We start from the raw sequence: 14,313 nt of genomic DNA on the forward strand, positions 1-14,313 counted from the left end.
AGGCACGCTGGCTCACACCTGTAATCCCAGCACTTTGGGAAGCCGAGGCAGGCGGATCACTTGAGGTCAGGAGTTTGAGACCAGCCTGGCCAACACGGTGAGACCCTACCTCTACTAAAAATACAAAAATTAGCCGGGCGTGGTGGTGAGTGCCTATAATCCCAGCTACTTGGGAGGCTGAGGCTGCAGAATCACCTGAACCCAGGAGGCGGAGGTTGCAGTGAGCCAAGATCATGCCACTGCACTCCAGCCTGGGCAACAGAGGGAGACTCAGTCTCACAAAAAAAATAATAATAATAATAAATCTTAAGATAATTTAATTTTAGTATCATCCCTGAAAACAGCTGATTCCAGTCAGGAACTGGGCTAAATAAATTGTCTCTGGGTCGGGCTCGGTGGCTCATGCCTGTAATGCCAGCACTTTGGGAGGCCAAGGTGGGAGGATCAATTGAGCCCAGGAGTTTGAGACCAGCCCGGGTAATGTAGGGAGACCCTGTCTTTATTTTATTTATTTATTTATTTACTTACTTACTTATTTTGAGATGGAGTCTTGCTCTGTCACCCAGGCTGGAGTGCAGTGGCATGATCTTGGCTCACTCCAACCTCTTCCTCCTGGGTTCAAGCCATTCTCCTGGCTCAGCCGCCCCAGCAGCTGGGATTACAGGTATGTGCCACCATGCCCAGATAATTTTTGTATTTTTAGTAGAGACAGGGTTTCATCATGTTGGCCAGGCTTGTCTCAAACCCCTGACCTCGTGATCCACCTGCCTCAGCCTCCCAAAGTGTTGGGATTACAGGTGTGAGACACCGCGCCCAGCCGACCCTGTCTCTATTTTAAAAAAGAAAAGAACGAATGAAAAGAGCGAAAGAATGAACGAAAGAAAGAACATACTGAAGAAAGCAGAAAAAAAGAAAGAAGGAAAGAGGGAAGGAAGGGAGGGAGGGAAGGAAGAAAGGGAGGGAGGGAAGGAAAAGAAAAGAAAGAGAACAAGAGAAAGAAAGGAGGAAGGAAGGGAGAGAAGGAAGGGGAAAAAGAAAGAAAGAGAAAAGAAGAAAAAGAAGATCAGTCCAAGCACGGTAGCTCACGCCTGTAATTCCAGCACTTTGGGAGGCCGAGGCAGGTGGATCACCTGAGGCCAGGAGTTCGAAACCAGTCTGGCCAACATGGTATAACCCCGTATCTACTAAAAATACAAAACTTAGCTGGGCATGGTGGTGCATGCCTGTAATCCCAGCTACTCAGGAGGCTGAGGCAGGAGAATTGCTTGAACCCGGAGGTGAAGGTTGCAGTGAGCCAAGATCATGCCTTGCACACCAGCCTGGACAAAAAGAGTGAAACTCTTGTTTCCAAAAAAAAAGAAAGAAAAGAAAAACAAATCAGCCAGGCGTGGTGGCACTCGCCAATAGCCCCAGCTACTTGGGAGGCTGAGGTGGAAGGATTGCTGGAGCTCCAGAAGTCGAGGCTGCAGTGAGCTGGGATCGCGTCACAGCCTGGGAAACATTAACTACTTTTTTTTTTTTTTTTTTTTTCCTGAGACTGAGTCTTGCTCTGTCACCCAGGCTGGAGTGCAGTGGCGCAATCTCGGCTCACTGCAGCCTCTGCCTCCCGGGTTCAAACGATTTTCCTGCCTCAACCTCCCGAGTAGCTGGGATTACAGGCACGCGCCACCAGGCCCGGCTAATTTCTTGTATTTTTAGTAGAGACGGGGTTTCACCATGTTGGTCAGGCTGGTCTCTAACTCCTGGCCTCGTGATCCGCCCCAGTCAGCCTCCCAAAGTCCTGGAATTACAGGCGTGAAAACAGCGCCCGGCCTAATTAACTTTTTTTTTTTTTAATCGTCTCTCTAAGGATAATAGAGACCGTTCCGGGGGGCGCGATTTCTGCAAAATTCTCCAAGATTTGGGGTTAGAGTGGAATCAGTAAAGAAACTGAATTCAGAAACTGCCCAATGACCTCATTCCAGAACATCTCCGGTCTTAAGGGATTTCTAAATTAGCGATATGGGGGACCCGGTGTTAGCAGAGCCATCTAGAGACCTCTTCCTCTACGAAGCCTAGAGCGCTCCTAGCAGAGCCAAGGGCATCTGCTGCCTCTTCAAAGGGAAGATGGACATGACTCTTAACCGCCTTGGCACCCTCTCTACTACAGCATCCCTACCCTCTTTTTCGGTGTGTTTTCATCGAGTGCTGAGGAAGACGACAGCTTTCACAAGAATTCCTCCCCGGTGGGCCCTTCCCCCTGCCTCTTGCAGCCCAGCCATCTTCCCTCAGCCCTCAAGTCCCTCGAGACTTAGCCTCCCGCCCGAAGCGCTCCTCCTGCTCTGATTGGTTCTCCCGGGAGCCTTCGGCCAATGGGAATGACGTATTCCGGCGGACGTAGCCCGAGGGCTCGGGAGGAGGAGGGGCGTAGGGTTCTGCGACGCGCAGCGCGCTAGGGCGGTGGCACGAGGTGTGTGGCGCTGGCCGCGTGGCCTCACAACCCTCGCTATCACCACCACCCAGTGCATGTGGGTGCCGAGGCCCGCAGAGATACAAGGGCGCCAGGGGCTGCCTGCAAAGTCTGTGCTGGTGGAGGTGGCCGTGACGGGAAGTCCTGAATTTGGGCCTCCCGGATCCCCACGCTCCATTCCCAGAAACCCTCGCGCCTAGAAATCTTTCTTCAAAGGAGTTGGGCCAGGGCGCCCAAGCGTGCGGGGCACCCCGCTTTGCAGGGCTCTCCCTGAAGCCCCGCTTTTTCCGCCAACACCGATTCCCTTGCTTCTGGGCCGGGAGGTGAAGCACTCAGCCGTTGGTCCACCTGCGCTTCTTTGCTCAGCCTCCCGACTCAACGCTGGACATTGAGAGGAAGCAAGGCAGGCTGGACAGAGGACAAGCACAGAGAGGGCAACAGGAGCAAAGTCTACCGCAAAGCTATTCCAGGTTGGGTCTGGGGGCAAGGCCGGGCGCTCGTGGATTGGGAAGCTTCCCCAGGGCCCTTGCAACAGCTGCCATCCTCCATCCACATCTCTCTTACTGGGATGGGAATTTTTATTTTTTTATTTTTAAATTTATTTATTTATTTATTTTTTGAGACGGAGTCTTCCTCTGTCGCCCAGGCTGGAGTGCAGTGGCTGTATCTGCAACCTCCGCCTCCCAGGTTCAAGCGATTCTCCCACCTCAGCCTACCGAGTAGCTGGGATTACAGGCGCCCGCCACCATGCCCGGCTAATTTTCGTATTTTTAGAGACGGGAGTCACCATGTTGGCCAGACTGGTCTCGAACTCCTAACCTCAGGTGATCCACCTGCCTCAGCCTCCCAAAGTGCTGGGATAACAGGCGTGAGCCACCCCGCCCGGCCAAGCCTGCCTTCTCTTAATTTACCTTTTCACTCTTCTTTCCTGATAGTTTTGACGTGAACTGTTCGGACTCTCAGTGCTACCTGATAGAAAACTGCATTCCAGGAAAGGAACTCAGCTGTGCAGTGAGTGGGGGGGTTTCGATGCTAAAAGCTGGACATAAACCTGAAGTCAGAATACTCAGTTTGTTTTGGGAGGGGTAAAGTGCTTAACTATCCTTGCTCCATTGTTAGCCTGGTAATTAACTATACAAACCTAAAGGCCAAATTCTTTGCCTACTGCCAGGGTCAGTCAGGCTCACTTTGGTCTAGTACAGCCAGCCAAGGGTGGCAATGTCCTCGGTTCTGTGAGAGACCTTCCCGCAGAGTCAGAGGCTTCTCTTCTTTATTGTGCACCCTCTGCTGGTTAGTGTGATACAGTGAGCTCAGAGAAAAGGTGCATAGGACTTACTAGAGATAATTTTATACCCAATAGTATTTCCTTAAAAGTGTTAAATTGAAGATTATACCTATGGAGCGAGGATGTGGTGCTCAGGAAGAGTATGAGTAGTCAGCATTGTAGCAGTTGAGTCTCAGTGGTAATGGAAATGAGGAAAGTTGAAGGATAATAATAGCTACCATTTGGGGCATGGTAGTTATTTTGTGCCAGGCACTCACTGTGCTAAGCAACTTTACCTTCACTGACTCATTTAATCTTTAAAACAACCCTACAAGGTAAGTACTATTATTCCATTTCATGAATAGGAAAGTGAGACTCAGAGAAGTTAGGTCACCTGTGTGAGATTATACAGCTAGGCTAATAAATAGAGCCGAGACCCAAACCTAGGCTTATCTCTGAGCTCCCACATGTAACCACTATGATAATTTTCTTTTTTTTTTTTTTTTTTTTTTTTGTTGAGACAGAGTCTCCCTGTGTCGCCCAGACTGGAGTGCAGTGGCCGGATCTCAGCTCACTGCAAGCTCCGCCTCCCGGGTTCACGCCATTCTCCTGCCTCCGCCTCCCGAGTAGCTGGGACTACAGGCGTCCGCCACCTCGCCCGGCTAGTTTTTGTATTTTTTAGTAGAGACGGGGTTTCACCGTGTTAGCCAGGATGGTCTCGATCTCCTGACCTTGTGATCCGCCCGTCTCGGCCTCCCAAAGTGCTGGGATTACAGGCTTGAGCCACCGCGCCCGGCCGATAATTTTCTTTCATGAGATATCCTTGGAACAATTTCTGGGCTGATGTTTACTCAACTCATATACTATTATCTCTCACGTTCAAAATTTCCCTGCCATTTCAAAGACAAAAAACAAATTAGATATAACCATGCCTCTGAAATGTATTATTTCACCTACAGGAGTCTGATCTGTGAAAACCTAGGTTTGTTAAGACTCTGCCAACATGTGCTCTCCTGCCAGTCCCAAAATCCTATACAGGAACCCCCGGTTCCTCAGGTTAGCTTTTCTGCAGCTTCATCACCAGCAGCAGAGTGATGTGTTCTGTGATGTCCTTCTGCAGGCAGAAGGTAAGAGACTGGTGGGAATTCAACTGAAAACTCACCACAGAATAAGATAAAACGAGTTCAGGGCCAGAGGGTAAAGGACAAAATCAGCAAAATGTTACTGCCTATGACCACTGTAAACTAGTTGGTAAAGGGCTGTTTGTTTCTAGGACAATTACTACTGTTTTCAAGAGTGAAATTGTGACTTTGCTTCTTTCTCTTAAATAATGAATCTAATTGTAAAGTTTTATAAGCAGATAAATTCTATATAACATAGATAATATTCCAATGGGATGGTTGTGAAGATTAAGAGTTAACGTGGGTGAGCACTTAGAATAGTGCTTTTAATGTACCAACCACAGTATGTGTTAGATGATACTATTATGTTTTCCTTTTTTTGAGAGTCTCACTCTCTTGCCCAGGCAGGAGTGTGGTGGCACAGTCACAGCTCCCTGCAACGTCCACCTCCTGGGTTCAACTGATTCTCATGCCTTAGCCTTCTCAAGTAGCTGGGATTACAGGCATGCACCACTAGGCCCAGCTAATTTTTGTATTTTTAGTAGAGATGAGGTTCTGCCATGATGGCCAGGCTGGTCTCAACTCCTGGCCTCAAGTGATCCACCCGCTTCGGCCTCCCAAAGTGCTGGGATTACAGGCGTGAGCCACCATGTCCAACCCCATTTTCCCATTTTCTTTTCTTTTTTTTTGTTTTTGTTTTTGTTTTTGAGACAGCGTCTCACTCTGTCACCCAGGCTGGGGTGCAATGGCTCGGTCTCGGCTCACTGCAACCTCCACCTCCCGGGTTCAAGCAATTCTCCCGCCTCAGCCTCCCGAGTAGCTGGGACAACAGGTGCGTGCTACCACACCCGGCTAATTTTTTGTATTTTTAGTAGAGATGGGGTTTCACTATGTTGGCCAGGCTGGTCTCAAACTCCTGACCTCATGATTTGCCCGCCTCAGCCTCCCAAAGTGCTGAGATTACAGGCGTGAGCCTCTGCGCCTGGCCTGCTTAATTTTTTAATCTTCAAATTGATGACTTTTGCTGTTTGTTGCTAAAACTAAAAATGTATAGCTTATTTCCACCCCTTCACTTCACACTGGAAATATTAATTCAGCATAAAGTAGACCCTGATATATAATGTACAAGGCCCAAGATTAGAAGACAGTTACTTAGTAACTGTCAAATGGGCAGGTAACTTCATCTCTCTGGGGCTCAATTTCTTCATTTATAAAAAAAAATTATGATAACCAATATTGTATACCACTCTACAGTTTGTGGAGTACATACAGTATAGTGTCTCATTTGATTCTAAGTCTTGTAAGAGAAGTCTTAGCTATATAGTTCCAATTCTACATAGGAATGAGTTGAGGACTACAGTTAAGTGACTTGCCTGCTGCTTCTCTTAGTAAGTGCAGAGCTGAGATTGACTATTTAATTCCAAATAAAGAAGAAAACTATCAGTTGCCTGTTGTATGCTAAACACTGCTACCGTGGTCATACAAAAGTTCCTCTTCCTAAGGAAATCTTATAAGGGGAAGACATCCAAATATCCAGTGCATTCAAGTAACTGTGCAATATATTAAAAATATAATTGGGTAAGTATAGGCAGACTTAGGAGGATAAAAAAGGAACATCCTTCACAGACTTGAGGAGACTGGGAGACAAGGTTAGGGAACTTTTCTTGGAATAACCCCTTAGGTGAGATCTGAAGGACAAACAAGTGGGAGGAAGCAGGGAACAATTTTTCCTGGCAGAAAGCAGCATATATATAGGTTCAGAGATGTGACCAAGGGATTTGTTCATTATTACTAGAGCAGACTATAAAAGGTGTATTGACCAGAGAGGAAAAGGGAAATTAGTAAACATGTGAGGTCTGAAGTGTCATGCAAAGGAAGTAGGTATTTCAGGACACTGGGAAATGTACTGAACAGTTTTATGCAGAAGGTTATAATCTGATACCTGCTTTAGAAACAACATTCAGCCATTACTGGTTACTGAGCCTAGATAGGCAGCTGTTTCATAATCCAGGAGAGAAGGGATGGTGGTCTGAATTAAGGCATTGAGAAGATAAAAATATGAGCTATTAAAGAGAGTTTACAAAAATTGCTGAAGTGGTTAAGGGCATAGACTCTGTAGCCAGACTCTCTGGGCTCAAATTCTTTTTTTTTTTTTCTTTTTAGAGACAGGGTCTCACTGTTTTGCCTAGGTTAGTCTCAAACTCTTGTGCTCAAGTGATCCTCCCACCTCAGCCTCCCAAAGTGCTGGGATTACAGGCGTGAGCCACCACACCCGGCCAGGGTTGTTTTGTTTTGTTTTTTGAGACAGGGTCTCGCTCTGCCAACCAGGCTGGAGCAGTGACACAATCATAGCTCACTGCAAACTCAACCTCCCGGGCTCCGGTGGTTATCCTACCTCAGCCTCCTGAGTAGCTGGGACTACAGGCATATACCACCCAGTCAGCTAATTGTTTGTATTTTTAATAGAAACAGGGTTTTCCCATATTGCCTAGGCTGGTCTCAAACTCCTGGGCTAAAGCAATCTGTCTGCCTTGGAGGCCGAGGCGGGTGGATCACCTGAGGTCAGGAGTTAAAGACCAGCCTGGCCAACATGGTGAAACCCCCTCTCTACTAAAAATAGAAAAATTAGCCAGGCACGGTGGCGGACGGCTGTAATCCCAGCTACTCGGGAGGCTGAGGCAGGAGAATTGCTTGAACCCAGGAGGCGGAGGTTGCAGTGAGCTGAGATTGCTCCATTGCACTCCAGCCTGTGCCACAGAGCGAGACTCTGTCTCAAAAAAACAAAAACAAAAACCAACAACCCTGATACTTAAATTAGATGTGATGGGTAAGGGAGGGGAAATGAAAAATGACTTCTGGTTTTCAAGCTCAGGCAACTGGGTGAATATGATGCCTTACTTCGAAGTAGAAAATGAGAGAGGTTTTTGGGGTGGGGAGTAAGTTCATTTTCTGGAAAAGTTGCATTCAAGGTGCGGGTAAGGCATATATGTAGACATGCTAGCTGTGGTATGTTCACTCCCTCAGGAAAGGGATCTAGGCAGAGGTATGGATCTGGGAATCATCAGCAAGCCTTTTGTAATTAAAGCCATGGAAGAAACGAAGTGAGATTACCTGGGAAGTGCCCATTAAATGAGAAGGGGGCTCAGAACAGATGGCTAGAGCACAGCAGATAGTCCACCTCCATAGCTCTCTCTGTTAGACCACAAGTTGCTTCTATAAAAGTTTTTGAAGTCTTGTGTGAGTCAATAAAATTAAATTCAGCAAGAATGATGATCCTCTATTTTGTGTCAGGCACTGAATATATCTCAGTGAGAAAGACAGATATGGTCCCTGTCCTCACAGAGTTACAGCCTAGTGAAAGAGATGGGTAATTACAATACAGATAGCTAAGTGCCACGATAGCTACAGAGTACCTCTGCCCAGGAACACCTAACTCAGACTTGTGGTGGGGTGAAGGAAGGCTTTTTTTTTTTTGAGTCACGGTATCACTGTGTTGCCCAGGCTAGTCTCAAAGTCCTGGACTCAAGCAGTCTTCCTGCCTCAGCCTCCCTAGTAGCTGGGATTACAAGCATGTGGCACTGCACTCAGCCCCAGGAGGCTTTCTGAAGGAAGTGATGACAAAGGTAGATTTTGAGAATAAAGAAACAAGTTAGCGGGCTGGACACAGTGGTTCACGAGGTCTGTGATTCCAGCACTCTGGGAGGCCAAGGCAGGTGGATCACCTGAGGTCAGGAGTTCGGGACCAGCCTGACCAACAAGGTGAAACCCCGTCTCTACTAAAAATACAAAAATTAGCCAGGTGTGGTGGCATGTGCTTGTAATCCCAGCTACTCGGGAGGCTGAGGCAGGAGAATTGCTTGAACCCAGGAGGCAGAGGTTGCAGTGAGCTGATATTGCACCACTGCACTCCAGCCTGGGTGACTGAGAGTATCTTAAAAAAAAAAAAAAAAAAAAGTTAGCTAGGCAAAAGGTAATGGCAGAAGCTTCCAGGCAGGCAGAAGAATCATTTTCTTTTACTTGAAGTCCCATGGAAGGAAATAAGAGAAGGGGCAGTACATTTGGGTAGTAATGTCTGTGCTTACCCCATGAATATGCCAGTCTACCTGAGATAACAAAAGAATTTGGGTTTCCCTTCAGGTGAGGCAGTTCCAGCTCACTGCTGCATCCTGTCAGCTTACAGCCCCTTCTTCACAGAGCGCCTGGAGCGGGAGAGGCCAGCTCAGGGTCGGAAGGTGGTGCTGGAGCTGGGCGGCCTAAAGATCAGCACACTTAGGAAGCTGGTGGACTTCCTGTATACCTCAGAAATGGAAGTATCTCAAGAAGAAGCCCAGGATGTGCTATCTGCTGCCCGTCAGCTCCGTGTGTCTGAGCTGGAATCCCTTCAGCTTGAGGGTGGAAAGTTGGTGAAGGCCCCACAGGGCCGAAGACTGAACCGAGAGTGCTTACAACCAACAAGTGCTGCACCAATCTCTGCCAGAGTGGTGACACCCAGCCACCACCCTCACACCCCACTGCCTGCTACTCGGACTCCTTGTCCTCTTGGGGCAATAAGATTGAAGTCCTTGGGGAAGGAAGAGGGGCCTCAGGAGAACAACCGACAGAATGCAGACAATCTGTCTGGCACTCTTCTGCTCAAGAGGAAGGCCAGAGCCTGCCCAACTCCGCAAGAAAAAAGCTCTTCACCATCAAGCCATAGTCAAGGGCCTAGAGAGAACAAGAATGACACTGCCCTTGATCCTACAGTGCTCTCCCCACCCAGCTTGTACCCCTCTGTGGACAAACACCTGTTGCCCAGAAAGATCAGGCTCAGTCGCTCAAAGCCATCTCCTGATATCTGTACATCAAAGCCTTCCAGCATTTTAAGTGGACCTAGCTCAGTACCTGCAACCCCTGGCCGGCGTCTTTGGCGGCAGAGGAGTGTAAATAAAGAAGCACCAGAGGACAAGCTAAAACCAGGGAGAGCTAGTCCTCTACAGACCACCCCAAGCCCATCTGGTCTGGGAAAGACAGGTGGGAGCAAGAAGCGGAGCCCTGAAGTTAGGGCACCTAACTCAGAATCTGCAGAGGAGGGGCAGGTTGGGAGAGTTAAACTTAGGAAGATTGTCAATGGGACTTGCTGGGAAGTGGTGCAAGAACCTCCCCTCAAAAACTCTCAAGATAGCCCCCAGATCCCAGATCCTGGAGGAGACTTCCGAGAGCCTTCAGGAACTCAGCCATTCTCCAGTAATGAGCAGGAAATGTCATCTACTAGAATAGAACTGTGTCAGGACTCCCCGGTGTGCACTAGGCTACAAGACATTCTGGTCTCTGCTAGCCACTCCCCAGACCACCCGGTGGTGAAGTCAGAGTTTGGGTCCAGTCCAGAACTGGTAGAGAAGGAACCTATGTTGGCTATTGACTGCAGAGAGCCCTATGCATTTGACACAGCCTTGCTGGAGCAACCCTGTGAGGCTGAGGAGTACCGAATCACAAGTGCTGCTGCCACCAGTGAGCTGGAGGAGATCCTGGACTTCATGCTCTGTGGCTCAGACATTGAACCACCTATAGGGTCTCTGGAGAGTCCTGGGGCTGAGGGCTGTAGAACCCCTACCTACCATCTGACAGAAACAGGAAAGAACTGGATGGAAGGGGAAGAATGGTGTCTACCAGACATGGAACTCTGGCCCAGGGAGCTCACAGAATTGGAAAAGGAACCTGCTGGTGAGAACAAAGAGCCAGCTGAGCTCCTTAGCCCCCTTGTCATGCCCTCTGAGGTGAGTGGAGAAGTGCTTTCAGTAGGAGGCCCTTGGACACCAGACCTTGAAATTACCAGCTCCCAGCCACTGGATGGTCAGGAAGACAAACTTCTCCATGTCAGCTCCCTTGATATTCCCCAGAGGTCTTATGGGGACCTCTCACCTCCCTGCTCAAACTGGGTGGAGACTGGGCTGGAAGTCTCCCTGACTACAGATGAGTTATTATACCCTTCTCCCAAGGCAGGCAAGGAGGTATCTGGTCACTCTGAACTACTAGGCTCACTTCCTGCGAGCTCTGAAGAGGAAGAGATTGATGTGGTGGACTGGACAGCAGAGGGGAGGCTGGTACCCACTAGTGTTCCCTCCGTATGGCCTGACCCTTCCTCAGAGTCAGAAACAGAGGTAGATATACTAACATAGCGGAGGGGGGAGGGCAGGTGAGGGGGCCTGGGAGGGTGGGAAGTGTTAGCTAGCAAAAGGCTTGTTGACAGAGAAGCTGGCACATGCCCTCCCCTCTTGGCACAAGAGGCAGGTGTATCCCTGGCTCTTTGTAGGTCCCTTCCTCCCCTCCCTAAGCCTCGGAAGCCAGGCAGAAGCCAAGGGTACCACACATAGAAAATTATGAATTTGAACCATCTTATTTCTTTGTAATCTATTTTCCAGTTAGTGACAACTTAAACTGTGTGCTCCCCAGTTCTAGTGGGTCATAAGTAACAGCCAAGGTCAGGTCTCTCAGGTCATAAGGCATCCAGTCACTGGTAATTTAGGAAAAGCTGGGAAAGAACACCTTCTGTGGTGGTGTACTGTTTAAGAAAATGTTCCAGAGGAAGGTGTAAAACAGTGTTGGGTGGAATACTATGTGGGTGGGAGTGATGGATGCTGTCCAGCACCTAACATGGGGCTTATTCACTGCCAGTATTAGGAAGTCTAGCTAAAACCTCTGCAGGGAACAAGAAGATGTACTTCCATCATTACTTCCAAAAAGTAAGTTGAAAAAGATAGTTGCTTTTTTTAAAAAATAAATTATTTACTTTGCTCCCATAATTTTTACAAGCATTTTTCATGTTTTACTAGAGACCCTAAAAGTTCCAGGTCAGGCCAGGTGTGGTGGCTCATCATGCCTGTTAACTCCAGCACTTTGGGAGGTCAAGGCAGATGTATCACTTGAGGTCAGGAGTTTGAGACCAGCCTGGCCAACATGGTGAAACCCCGCCTTTCCTAAAAATAAAATAAAATAGATATTAGCCAGGCGTGGTGCTGTGCACCTGTGATCCCAGCTACTCAGGAGACTGAGGCAGGAGAATCGCTTGAACCTGGAAGACAAGAGGTTGCAGAGAGCACCACTATACTCCAGTGTGGGTGACGAAGTGAGACTCTGGCTCTTAAAAAAAATTTTTTTTTTTTAAAGTTCCAGGTCATATGGCTATCTTGGGCTATGAAAAACACAAGGACTACCAACTCCACAAGGCTGGCTTTGTCCATCCCTTAAGATTAAGTTTTACTCTATTACTCAAATACTTTATTTCAACTTTTATTAAACCAAATCCAGTAACTTTTGCAATGCCTTACTAGAGGGTTGCCTCACAACTGAACCATCATTTCTGGCGGGGTAGAAACCATGGCTTCAGGCACATGACTGAAGTTTGGCCATGTTCCATCATTAATGTTCCAGCATCACCAGGGACACAAAGCTGCAAAAATGAGAAGGAAAATAAGGTTAGAGAAAGGATCCAGGCAATGATAAGGACTGAGGAAGACAGGTTCTCCAACCCTTGAACTCACAAACCCTGGAGCTCAAGGATTGCATCCTTCCTCCAAATCTCACTCAACATAAGTGCAGAACATGCCAAAACACTGTATGAAGCACTAGGGACAAAGACAAGGTCAAAATCCTTGTAACCAAATGTGATGGTATTGTAGTACAGTGTTAACACAGGGGACAGTAACAGAACACCCTAGAACCAAACAGAAGAGTGTAGCGATAAACATAAATGAAGTAGCATGAAATAAACTTCCAAATGGAAAACTTGTCCATACCCCCAGGGCAACAGTCAACTACAGTCTTCCAAATGACAAATTGCACTTAGGGCACACTAGATAGAAAACAGTATTGTGTCTTTTTTTTTTTTTTCTCAAATAGACGGGGTCTCCCTATGTTGGCCATTCACTCCTGCCTCGATCTCCCAGAGTGCTGGGACTGCAGGCGTGAGCTACCCACGCCAGGTGGGTACTTGTAGCCACACCAAGATTAATCCCTTCTCTTCCTCAACAGCGGCCGCGCCCCCCACTTCCCATTTCAAACCTCAGCATGAGGACTTCTACCCAAATCTCCCTACGACAGGTACTTCTTCAACTCTTCCACCACCTCTTGAGGCTCAGGGAATTTGAGTTTGCGTGGGGGCCCCTTCTTAATCCCAGTCCAGAGCTCCGCACCTGCGAAAGGACAGAATGAAGTGAAGTTACAATACTTCGGAATCCACCCGCACGTCTCTGAAGTCATGAGACTGCCGCGGTTTCTGAGAACAGCGCTTCCTCTCTTCGGAATCCACGTCCCTCTCCCCTCCGCCCCTCTCCCCCACACCCACGTCCCCACTTACTGCTGCCGTCCGGGCGCAGCAGCGTCACCTCGAAGCTGCCCCTCCGGGGCTTGGTCGGGTTCACCTTTACTGGAAGCTCTGGGGCCTCCAGGCGCAGCGCCTGACTCAGGGCCGCGGCGTTGCGCCCATAGACGCGTCAGCTCGTGCTAGGGAGAGAAGGGGAGGTTAGAGACCGGGGCCTCTGGCCCCGCCGCGCCACTATTCCCTCTCCCCGGTTACTCTCCAGGCCCCTCACCAATGCTCGATAACAACGGTTGTCTCCTCCATTCCCTCCCCGCTGTTCGCCAGCTTCTCTTGCTTCTCGGCTGCGGCGACCATCGCGGCCTCAGCCTTCCGCTTCCTACCGCGGGGAGCCATGGCGCCTAGAACCTGGCCGAGAATGCAGCAGGCCTGGTGGGTGGGGTGCAAAGACGCGACCACTGAGCTGGAAGTGGGCAGCGAAGACCGCAGCCCGGAAGCTACCCTCCTACAGCGGAAACCTCTCCCCAAGGAACGGAAAGCGTGGTCCGCAGCGCCCACGTGGCCTGGAGGCGGACCTTGGGGCACAACCACTTTGCAAGCAGGGAGAGGGGAGGTGCGGGAAGCGCCTGACGGAACCACCCATCGCTTCGGGTCGACGAGACAGGGGACGCTGGGATGGTGAACACAGCAGGAAGGGGCGGAGACAAGGGTCCTATTGCAAGCCTCGCTTCACGCGCCGTCTTTTCTGTACCTTTGCGTCGCGCTACATGTTGTGTGCAACGATCCGTCGCCAAACTCTCCTCCCTGGCAACTGCGAACCAATCCCAAACTAAACCCACCACCTAACAGTGGCCCCTATTCTAGGCTTATGGAAACTGGCCTTCTGCAACTCTTGCCAATCCTGGGGATCAATGCCCGGCCTTTGGTAAAACCGAATAGGATGACCTTTGACGTCAAGATGGGCAATTCCTCTGCAGTTGCCAGGCTTTTCTAGTACAGGAACACACAAAGGTGCAATCAAAAGGAAATCCCAATCTTTTTATTGTGGAAAACCATCAACTGGGTGTGGGGAGTAGGTCAGAGGGTTAGTGAAAGTCCAAGGGATTTCTCCTCCAAGTCCTATCACACAAAGGGAAGTCTCAAGCCTCTATTCACCCCTTCTCAATCCCCACAAAACAGGGGGTTG

The 14,313-nt window shown here is 49.0% G+C and overlaps 2 protein-coding genes across 3 annotated transcripts; one reads left to right on the plus strand and one right to left on the minus strand.

Annotated features, from left to right (window-relative positions):
• The first annotated feature begins 4,585 nt into the window (after window positions 1-4,585).
• On the plus strand, window positions 4,586-11,610 carry BTBD18 (BTB domain containing 18). The gene is made up of 2 exons (XM_028842744.2): window positions 4,586-4,840; window positions 8,972-11,610. The coding sequence occupies exons 1-2, from the start codon at window positions 4,717-4,719 to the stop codon at window positions 10,987-10,989; spliced, it is 2,142 nt and encodes a 713-aa protein (XP_028698577.1). The 5' UTR covers window positions 4,586-4,716; the 3' UTR covers window positions 10,990-11,610.
• A 407-nt stretch (window positions 11,611-12,017) lies between these two features.
• On the minus strand, window positions 12,018-13,754 carry SELENOH (selenoprotein H). Of its 2 annotated transcripts, none has more exon segments than NM_001321341.1 (4): window positions 12,018-12,260; window positions 12,892-13,002; window positions 13,167-13,312; window positions 13,402-13,754. In NM_001321341.1, coding segments are annotated over 3 exon segments (369 nt in total). In that variant the 5' UTR covers window positions 13,524-13,754; the 3' UTR covers window positions 12,018-12,260; window positions 12,892-12,901.
• Window positions 13,755-14,313: the final 559 nt, after the last annotated feature.

Source organism: Macaca mulatta, chromosome 14 (genome assembly GCF_049350105.2).
Source record: "Macaca mulatta isolate MMU2019108-1 chromosome 14, T2T-MMU8v2.0, whole genome shotgun sequence".
In the NCBI taxonomy this organism is placed as follows: domain Eukaryota; kingdom Metazoa; phylum Chordata; class Mammalia; order Primates; family Cercopithecidae; genus Macaca; species Macaca mulatta.

What these genes read in the sequence shown, in the direction of transcription:
- BTBD18 (XM_028842744.2), top strand. Translation starts at nt 4,717, where the DNA reads ATGTGCTCTCCTGCCAGTCCCAAAATCCTATACAGGAACCCCCGGTTC. An exon ending in TGTCCTTCTGCAGGCAGAAG is followed by an intron (nt 4,841 to 8,971) that starts GTAAGAGACTGG and finishes GTTTCCCTTCAG; the next exon opens with GTGAGGCAGTTCCAGCTCAC.